Source organism: Phalacrocorax aristotelis, chromosome 2, assembly GCF_949628215.1.
Source record: "Phalacrocorax aristotelis chromosome 2, bGulAri2.1, whole genome shotgun sequence".
Classification (NCBI taxonomy): Eukaryota; Metazoa; Chordata; class Aves; order Suliformes; family Phalacrocoracidae; genus Phalacrocorax; species Phalacrocorax aristotelis.
Window position 1 is genome coordinate 144,864,686 of NC_134277.1, and position 10,736 is coordinate 144,875,421.

At 45.7% G+C, this 10,736-nt stretch overlaps 1 protein-coding gene across 2 annotated transcripts in view; it reads right to left on the minus strand.

Annotated features, from left to right (window-relative positions):
* SNX31 (sorting nexin 31) overlaps positions 1-5,359 on the minus strand; it is a 33,080-nt gene extending 27,721 nt beyond the window's left edge. The window contains exons 1-2 of one of the 2 annotated variants that reach the window (XM_075085506.1): positions 5,225-5,359; positions 5,074-5,148 (exon numbers count right to left, since the gene is read on the minus strand). In XM_075085506.1, coding sequence (XP_074941607.1) covers positions 5,074-5,148; positions 5,225-5,290 — 141 coding nt within the window. In that variant the 5' untranslated portion in view covers positions 5,291-5,359. Of the gene's footprint in view, positions 1-585; positions 727-5,073; positions 5,149-5,224 lie in introns of those variants that run through there. The other variant, XM_075085507.1, reaches the window with a different exon arrangement.
* Positions 5,360-10,736: the final 5,377 nt, after the last annotated feature.

Genomic DNA, 10,736 nt, shown 5'->3' on the forward strand with positions numbered 1-10,736 from the left:
CTTTCTTCCCCCTGTGTTCAGCCATGCCTCAAAGTGGTGCCATCTGTTATCATCGGTTTGCACAAGCCTACTTAAAAAAAATAAAACTATTTAATCTAAGTGCTGGCTGCTTGGTAAGTTTCTTGAAATGCAATTGCGTGTCCTCAGAATTTGGGCTACTGAGAAGAGAAACTCCCAACCAATTAGACTTTTTTGCATCTCAAAGAATTAAGAAAATGCCCATAAAGTGCCTATTTGTGTACAGTGCTGAAAGTCCACCAGACTATCAGCCACCAGCATGAAATTTCATTCTAGCAGAACGAAACCAGCCAATACTTGTCTTCACAAACCCAAGAGCCTAGGCTACATTTTATATACAAGCCAATACCACCACTGTACCTGGTGGTGCCAGGTGCCAACTGCCTGCTGCCCTGCTGGCTAACACAACTGTAAGAGATGGGTCCCCTACGCAAAATCTGCTTCTGACCATTTTTTGAGGCTCTGGGTTTGTTTCTGCAACCTAAAGCCACTACACAGAAGACAACATGTGTCTCAGCCCCAAGCCAGGGTACCCTGTGCACTGCCATTTTCTGTTACTGGACTTACTTTACCAGACAGGTACTTCCACAACATCCTGCTCCACAAGCTCCAAGGGGAGGACTCCCACCCTTTGGCCTCTCTGCGTGCCTGACCAAGCAGCTTCTCTGCCAGACACTATGTGCAGCTCCCATCAACAACACGCAGCAGCCACCTGCACCTATCGTGCCTCACAGCCCACAACCCAGCACTGAGGCTGAGCACAACTCCACCTCCAGCTCCCCACCCCAGAGCCAGCTTCAAAAGCTAGTGGCAGGAAAGCCCACAAGAGACTGGATCACAAAAAGCTTAAATCTGACCATGCTAGAAGCCCAGACAGGATGTTCAAACCTGGTGGAGGAGGTGCTCATTCTTCCACCAAGATTTCTACCTAAAAGAGATAGAGCAGCTTCCCTAAATATGGCAATTTTAAGCTCTAAGAGCTAAAGACACATGCCACAGTCGGTGCTGTTTCTTTTTCATCTTTCTGCAATAAATACTCCCCTCCTCAGCAGGAGACAGTTTTAAAGTGTAGTTGATCAGAATTAATCATTTCCTACTTAGTCTAATCCCATAGGTTTGCTTTTTGGTGTCAGGTCCTGCCTATGCTGTCTAGACAAGCTATTTCACCCAGGGCCATACTCTATCATAGCTGTGCAGATGCCGAAGTCAGAGAGAGCACCAGAAACAAAAGTGCTAACCTGAAAAAAATAGAGCAACATTATAACTATAAAGCTATTATGTACGGATTATATACAGAATGAACAGGCATCTAGACACTTCCTTCTCGGTTACCTTATTAAATATTAAAAATGGAGGAGGCTAAAAATCCTTAAACATGTTTTATGTGAAAATTAAATATATGTATGCAGAAACTGTCCAAGAAATCAAAGGTATGAGACTATTCTGGTACATGACTGGCTAAAGGAAGTTTCAAAAAATTTTTTTCTATATTTAATTCCTTTTAATCAATTGTTTTATCTGATTAACAGAATTTTTTAGAACTATTTTCCCAACAGTTGTTCATACCAATCACAGATGCTGCTAACTGACTCAGTGTCTGGCATCATGACCAGAATACATGAATGTTGCATATCACTCTTAAGCCTACAAAGGATACTTCCTATTTACTTCCTGCCTTGAAGTAAACCAGTGAATACTCCAACAATTGCAAGAAATAATTGTTCCTTTCAGTCGTACAACAGCACATAGGTTCATTATTACGATATTTGTTTAGAGAGGGATGCGCTAAGCAGCTGCCAAACTGAAAAGCCAAATGCGACCATCACAACATCAAAGGTGGAAAACAAGGAGAGCCTGTGTCTTTAGCAACTGTTCCATTTCGAGGAAATCCAGTAACAAGTAGTGCAGAAACTACTGTTCGGGTAATCTCTAGCCCCACTCTAGAAGCTTCTGTCACTTGTATATTCTTGCAAGAGCGCCTTACCTCTCCATAAACAGAATAAAGATCCACAGCTCTATTAGGGGTGCTCTGGTCAGTGTGCAGTCCCCACAGAACTAAAGTTGAAGAACACGCTACAGTACAGAGCACGGCCTAGCTGCCCTTGTATAAATCTAGAGCCAAAGCTTAGATCCTAAAAATGCACATGCATCTACAATCAACAGTCCTGCTAAAGGTGTTCATGGTCATTTGCAGAGAATGGCTACAGAAGTCTTAGTTCAGTAAGTGCAAACAATAAGAAATGCTGCCCAACATGTATGGCGTTCATCCTGAGCAAAGGGAGGCTGGTCCTTCAGCTGTCCTTCCTACTGCTAATACTTAACACCTAAATACTCACGACAGGAGGAAACAAAAACTGGATTTCCCACAATTGAATGCTCTAGCCCCTAAAAGAAGGGCCAAAAGGGGAAAAGTCAGAGCCACCTCTGGGCCCTCTTACAGCCAACACAAAGCCGCATCTCCCAGAGGAAGGTCAAGGGAGTAAATCCTCAGACTAAGACAGGCACCTTCTGGCAATCCACAGCCAAGTGCCTATCTCTGCAAGATGAGAAGGGCTAAAGCTGCACTGCTCTCCTCAGCATTTCTGCCAACCCTGCCTAAGCAACTCCTTCTAAGTAAGATCTCTTTTAGGATATCATTCTTGGTTGTTCACGCCTCCCTCTATACCATTTGCCTTGGGTGTTCAACTTAAAGCTGAGAATCCTGTTTAGAGGTAAGGCACCTAGAGGTAAGGAAATGTTGCTCAGAGTTAGTACACCTGCACCTCCCCATTCAACAGTGTATCCGAAACCTCATGCTCTACCACATTACACTGCCTCTGAACAGCTGCTCCCTTCAGACAGCACTTTTGTAGGGAACAACTGCTCTTGGAGAAGGCAAGGAACACAGTTTGAGAAGCACTCTCAGAATATGAAGTGATGGGGAGCAGGAAAATGCACAGCAAGAGAAAAGGGGCATGTAAGGCACAGCATCACAAACAAAAATTGTGTGTCCTGATTTTGTATCACAAGTTAGAAGAGGAGCTTGCAGAGGTAGAATAGCAATGCTTGAGAAGCTGCCACCCTGAAGGGGATCAGAGGCACAACTAGCCCAGCATCACATCCAACAGAGGTCAGATACAGGTCCTCCAGAGTAGTGTTCAAGAAATACTGTCAAGTATAATCATGCAGCAATCTGTCCGTGGGAGAATCTCATTCGTAATTCACATCTTGCATCTGTCACAGAACTGTTGCATCTGTGAGGCTTTGCAGACACCACGTGTGATCTGGTCAGGAGAGTGAAGTTACTGTATCCTGGAGTTTAAGACTTCTCGTATGTGTGAATTTTTCTACCTTAGCACAGTATTTCAAGCAAAATAAGCAGAACAGAATATAATTATAGACAAGCAACCTCACGTAAGTATAGGGAAGACAATTACGGGACAGCAGTGTAGTTGTTAAGTATCAAGACCAAGTATGGCAGCTACCAGCAGAGAGAAGGAATTAAAAATAAAAATCAGCTAATGAGTTGTAAAGCCCAGCAAGAGGCAAACTGTCAGTTACAGAGGATGCAGAGAAGGGAAAGATTTTGCCGAGAGCATTAATGAAGTTAAAACCTCTTGAGCAAGAAACAGTAAGTCTTAAAGAAAAAGCAAGCAAATGCATAAGCTAGTTTATTAGTTCAGATATGTTATCCAAAATGCTCCATTAACCAAAGAAAAATATTACTGTGGGAGCTCCCACGGGGAAAAGAATTGCAGAGCTGGGGCACAAGAGTATACTTCAGCAAGCATTGCTTCTCATGGCAGCCGTACTGCTGACTCAACTGCCTTTTAGCTGTGCTACTCCAACTGCTTGTGCAGCAGAGTTGGGAGGGAGAGACCAATCCCCATCAGGGGTTACCTGGCTGAAAAACTGCTCCAGTCCCATTGCTCAACTGAGAGCACAGCAAGGAGGCTGCCAAAGAAGCAGCATCTACCTAACCCACTACCACGAGAAATGTTCATCAAACAAGGCCCTAAAATAGGGTTGTTAAGGTAAAATAAAGCTGCTCAGCAGGGATGAAAGCGTGCACCCAGACTTTCCCAGAAGAGCTGGGAGATATTGGAGCCAAGGACTGGCAAAGACCAGAGAGATCAGGATAGCAAAGAGAAGGCTGGTAACCTCCTTACTTCCATGGAAGAGCTCAATGTCACATGTTCCCTTTTCTCTTCCTAAGAAAACCAGAGGAAAGATAGAGGTGAAAGGGACAGAGACAACTCAGACAAGAAACAAGACAAAAGCAGAGATAAACAGGCGGATTCACCCTGAAATAATCCCCTTCAGTTAGCTGGGGCCATGTGTTATTCCCTGATGACCACTATCTCTTGGAATGCTCCAGGACCGTGCTTCAGCTGTTTTGTAGTTACCTAGTAATTGCCTGTGTGGAAAGGGTCACTCCTGAAGCATGCGCTTAGGCAATTTGGGCCAAAGGATCCAACACTTGGTTATCCCCTGGCTTGTCAAAAAAATCCCTGCAACTGACTGTGCAAGTTGCCTTGACTGACCTCTATACGCTCTCTAGAGTTGCTTATAGGATTAAAGACACCAGTAAAGCAGTTGCATCTCCCTCCCAGAGGCCAAGGAAAAGAGGGACTTGCAGCCCACAGCTGCTGCTGCTTGGCTGATCTTTCCCATTAAGCCAAGTTACCGTATCCTTCAGCAACATCCCTTGGCTGTTTTTCGGACGTGCCTCTCAGCTGCTGCTGGATTTCACCCTGTAAACATAGGTGCCCTGCAAGCAGGGCTCCCACAGGACAGCGCTGGGGGGACCAGGCAGGGTGCGAGGGTCAGGTGGGAGGGCCGGGCACGGGCTGGGACCGGGCACACCCTCCCTGTGGCGTTAGCATGAAGGAAGGCTTTAATAACGCGGACTTGGGCAGAAACAACTCGCTGCAACCATCCCACGCCGGGCCCGTGAGAGCCCTCCAGCCCCGCGGCCCTGACGGGGCCCCGACGGCCGCCCGCACCCCGGCAGCCCGCCGCCCCCCGAGGCTTTTGGGGGTATCCCGCGCCCCACCAGCCTGGGCCGGCCCTCACCTGCGCGTCCCAGCGGCGGAGCTGGCTGTACCGCGCCTTGCCGAGCAGGAAGCCCTCCAGGCACACCGAGTACAGCTGCAAGCACACAGCCGTCAGACCCCCGCCCAGCTCCGCCGAGCCCCCGCCGCCCGTCTCCCCTCCCCGCGCCCACCACATAACGCCCCCCGCGCCTCTCCCGCAGCTCCTCGGTGGCGCTGATGCTGAAGTGCAGCTTCATGGCGAGGCCGGGCCGGGCCGTCCCCTCAGAGCAGCGGCGGGGCCGAGGGAGGCGGCGGGCGGCGCAGGTGGGAGCGGGCGCGGCACCAGGGGGCGCTGCCGCGGGACCATCCCTTAGGCCCGGCCTACGCGGCGGCTTTGATTTAAAATCCCTCCAGTAAAGAGAGGCGGGTCCTTAGGGCGAGGGGTAATGCAGGGTTGAAATTAATGGTCAATTAGCCCCAAGGGGTGAGGAGCCGGTGCCGGGCAAGCAAGGAGGCGGCCGAGGGAGCCGGTTACAGCAGTCTGGGTGGGTGCAAACTGTACCCCAAAGGGGGTTATGAAGTGGTAATTCATCATGAAGTGATGGTAATTCACTATTTTTCAAGGCATGAGAACTCGGGACTGCCTGGTGAAAGGGGTATGTGGCAGGTTTGTAAGAAAAGAAAGTCCTTTTTTCACACAGTGACTCACTGGAAAATTGGAGATCCATCTCCAGCCTGGGACTTTTGTTTATTGCTAATTACCTGACAGTAAAGGTGAGTTACACTTTCCGTATCTTGTAGCTTCCTTTACTGTATTTCTGATACCGCTGAGGGAAAGGCAGCGCAGGAGCTGGGCCTTCTCGTGTGAATCACCATGGAGGTCCTTGTAGTCTTACATGAGCAATGCCCCTGGAGACGTGAAACGAGTTCATCAACATGGAAATAATGCAAACCAGGGCCTGACACAAGCATAGTACTCTGGCCTCACCAAAAGGCTCTTCATCAGAGGAAGAAAATTATTTTGGGAAGGCCATGATTCACTAACTGACCTGGGGATAACCCTTTCCCAGTGGAAAAAGGTTTGCACATGTTTTTAAAGGAACAGGATTCACTGTGGGCATTCTGGAAAAAGTGGAGAAGAGTAAGTAAAATAACACTGTGTAACACGTTTGTTTTTCTTCTTCATCTGTGCAGCCAAATATAACCAGTCTGACAACTTCTGGAGCACCTATGCAACCACGCTCTTACAGAGCTAACTTTGTTCCTCCTGGTGTCACGGCTACCCTGTTGTACTTTGGAGATGGGGCATCTCTACCCTGGGGAGCTCTAGAGAAGGTCTGCTTCTTCTCCTGAGCAAGGCCCCTATGTGCATCATTGTTTGCATCTTGAGTCACTTTGCAAATCCATGTTTCCACTTTTAACCTGGGAGGCAAGGCGGGTGCATGGTGAGTTTGATGGAAAAATGTGAATTGTAGGCAGACAGAGGAAAGATCTACGTTCCAGATCATGGGCAGGAATTTTCCACTTCTGCCATCGTTCTAGGTTGGTGGTCCTTTCTCATCTGCCTGAATCTGGTTCCCTGCTGGACAACTACAGGAGGGGAAACTGAGCTACCTTTGGTGGCAAATCTCTCTAACAGTGGCAAGGGACAGGATTAAGCAAGCTTCCACTTACAGATGTGACAATGCAGTATGTTTGGGGCCCACTTTTTGAATGGTAATCTCTGTTTTATGTCATCTGCTGACTTCAGGTTTAACCTAGACCACATGTAACCCAAGGTCCCAGTCACTGAAATGTGACACAACCAGTTAGCATGCCCAGGGCATCATTTTTGTTTTCTGAATGCTCAGGTATCACATGGAACATTTTAAAGTGTGCTCAGAGCTATAAAAAAGTATGTACTTCTGGACAGCTACAGCCAGCTGGGACATGACTTGATTAGGGATGTTTCTTTAGCAGGTTATGTGGAAAGTAGGAGCCTATTTGGCATAGATATACTGCTTTTAGTACTTAATGTGCAACAGGCCCATTATATGGGCCCAGCTTGTCATTTCCTTTCTTTTTCAATGATTACATTCAATCCCAATACAATAAGTGAAAAATCTAAGAAAAGTTTCAAGTATTTTTTTTGGAAAATATTATTTCGTTTCTTCTTGTTGCCCAAATCCTGCAAAGGGTGCTCCAACTACACATGCACCTTGTAGTCTTAGTGTAGCTGAGAACATTAGTTTCCAGTTTGTATTCCCTTAAGATGCCATGTCCTAAGGATTTGTAACCCTGCCAGCTGCATTTTCATTTCGGTACAGCTACTATACATGATTATTGACCACATCCTACAGAAGGTAAAAAGGACTAAAAGCTTTCCTTCGTAGAGGTAGTTGTACCACACGGACTTGCAGTTGCCTAAGGAACAGCAGTTAGGCTGCTGGTGTGCTGAAGTCTCTGCCCGCCTCACTGAGGAATCCTATCTTGGGGTGTTCTGTGTGTTCCTCCTGGCTTGTCAATTGAGGAAAAACCTGTGAAGATGGGAGCCACAGTGACTTGTGGCTCAGAAGAGACAGGATCCCAAATGCAAATTGTCACCCAGTGGGAGTACAAGTTTTTCCCCAGGTTTCAAGTCTTCACATGAGAATAGGGAGGTCCTAGACTCTCCCCCTTTTCTATCAGTTGAGCTGCCGATCCTCTTTAAGTCAGCATGCTGCCTTTGAAACTCCATCAGAGAAGACCTGCAGCATTTCCCAGCCAAACCTTGTAGTCTTCCTATGGCTTTTCATTGCAAAGGTGGTGTGGGGCTCTAAATATCACTTGCCATGATGTTGATGAGGCAGCTAATTGATGCAATGGGACGTAGGATGTGGTATTGCCCTTTGTAAGGAAAGGACTAGTTGAAGGGAAAATGGGAAGAAGGAAAGGGAAATAGCAGTTTAATTCAAAGTGCCTGCTTACATCATAAAAAGTAATCTGAGATACAAACTGAGACTTTTTTGAGAGTAGCCTCTGATTCCAGTAAATCCAAGCCTATGCTGGATTTATTCAGCAGGCATTTCTAATCTTGAGTTGTCTCCCAGGGACAACTCACGTACATGGGAAGCTATGAAGAGTTCACTAGTAGTTTAAACTACTCCAGCAGGGAGTGAAAAGGTTGCTTGTGTTCAGGGAGCAACTCCAATGGAAGGATCAGTCACAGAAATAGAGCTTCCTACTTAATCCCAAGTAGGATGGCCAGAAACATGCAAATACAAAAGCCTAGTGAATTGTGGTCCCAACCGTGGTGCTCTCTAGCATGTCAGTTTTGACCACAACTCCTGGACCTATTGAGAATAGATACAAATACTGGTGGCTTTTCAGGAGGGACTTCTGCAGAGCAATGAAGAGAATGCATGCAATCCAGATTACCCAGTACCAAACCTTTGATTTAGTTGCCCATAAAGCCACAGTCTGCTTGTGGAAGTGGATGGTGAATATAGCGTCATTCATTCATTCAAATCGCCATTTATTTTGGGAACAGGCTTTTGGCTGCTGCTAAACTCTGAAGCGTTTGCTCTGGTTAGAAGGGAAGACAGGGAAGGACTGAAGGAATGAAATACCAGAGGATCCAGCAAAATCAGCTTAGCACTGGGTGGCTGCAGGGCCGTAGAGAGGATCAGCGTAAGCCCCTGACACATGCTAGAGGGAATGTATGGCAGAAGGAAGTGACTGCCACTTAGGCTGGCTATTAACTCATGGAACAATGGCCTACCTCTTTGGAATAAATTGATTTTTCTGTGTATTGCATTGTTTTATGGTAGTACTCTAAAAATACATTGATAGAGGCACCAACAAATGTGTTGTTCACTATATCTAAGATTAGAAAAAAAACCCAGAACAAACCCCAACCAAACAAAAAAACCTGATGACATTAACTAAATAGGCATCTGTGGTATACAGTGGGGAATTACCACATAATCAAGAGTGGGAAGAAATAAATCCAACCAACCGAGGGTTTTTTAAGCCATCATGATCACCTCAGCAGAATTGCCTCACCGTTTCCTTCCATCACGGAATTTACCTAGTCTTTCAGGCTGGGACACACCCTAGTGCCTGACGCACCCACAATCATCTTGTACAAAGCTGGTAGAACGAATTTTCCTCCGTTTTCAGTTTCCCTATATGCAAGAGGTTAAAGAACTTGCACGGGCTTACAAACATAAATATCAGTTTGGTTTAACTCTAGCAGACTCACTGAAGACATATCACCTCTTATCTGAGGGAACAAGCAGAAGTCAGATGGGCTCTTACTTTCCTGCTAGGGCCCTGAAACCCCTGCAAATGGCTAGGCCTTTATATAATCCTTTAGACTTTCCATGAAACCTTTAATATCATAAATTTCTTCAACATTTTTATTATGGTGCTAAATATTTTTAGGTCTTTAGAACAGCCTCTAAAGCTTTAATGTTTTCATAGTTGACATTACATGAAATTAAGGTTGTACATTCAATCTCTTATGTACATATCTTGTTTGAACCACCTCCTTTGTAGGATTTACCATCCAATTTTAAAAATTCTTAGTTGTACACTTCATCTACCTCCATCAGGACAGAACATAAGAATTGTACAAGCTTAACCAAATGCTTTTATAGTGAAGTGAGGTATTTTAAATAGGATTCATATATGCCAGACCAATTTCACCTCTCCATGTTAGGCTTATTTCTCAAATTTGCTTAACAGGAAAAATCTGGTCCAAAGATCTTGGCAGAAAGGGGAAAAGTAAGGCTGCTCCTGAATTGCCTTCTGGGGGACTGCAGAAAGCATACTGAAGGGTTTTAAGACTGCAGTAGGTGTACAGAACACTGGCATTCCCCCCGTACAACAGGGATTTCAGAGCGCCTGCAGGGAAGAACTCAATAACCCCTTCCTGTCATTCCATTGAAACTGTATCCTTCAAACACCGCAACTGGAACCCAATGGATTGCAGTAGCTAGGGGTCGTGCCTTTCCCTATGACTAATAGATCTTCCTTCCTTTCCCCCAGCCCAGCCAGCCAGGCTCTTCTCCTTTCTCTGTATATGGAGGAGGTGCCATCTCCACCGCTTCCTTTCTCCCCCTGCATTATCAGTTTTGACTTAGCAGTTTACAGAGCCAATTACAGGCTAAACTCAGTAGAAAATGCCTCTCATTCTGCAAGTCTGCAGACAGCATTCCCTTAAAGGAAGGGAGAAAAAGCAAGGCAGCAGCTGTAGGCTAATCCATCTGTAGATGGACAACTTCAATGTATCTAACTTACACAGTGAAAGTTTTACAAGAAAAGCTCAATGCTCTGAGTTATGCATTTAAGAGTTTTAATCCTGCAAAACTCTCAACCTCAGTAAGGTCCTGTAGCAAACTGAACAGCTCATTTGCTAGTGTTGGCTCTTCTCACTTCTGCTGCCATAGGTCATTTGCTTGGATGCTCCTTTTAGTGACTGACAGAAAAGCTGACCTGAAGGTCCCATCAGCCCCGAGTGAAGACAGGATTATTTCTATGGTATTGCACACTTGATGAGGATTTGTTCAGCACATTAAAAAACCCAAAATGTAGCAAAGATAAAATTAAACTAATTGGTTCTTACTAACAGAGGAAAACAAAAAAACTAACAGTGGGCATTCACTTGTTAGGGAACTCAGCATTAGAAATATCTGACTCGGGAGGATCAAGTGGTCCTGTCCACAGAAGGATTTTTACTGT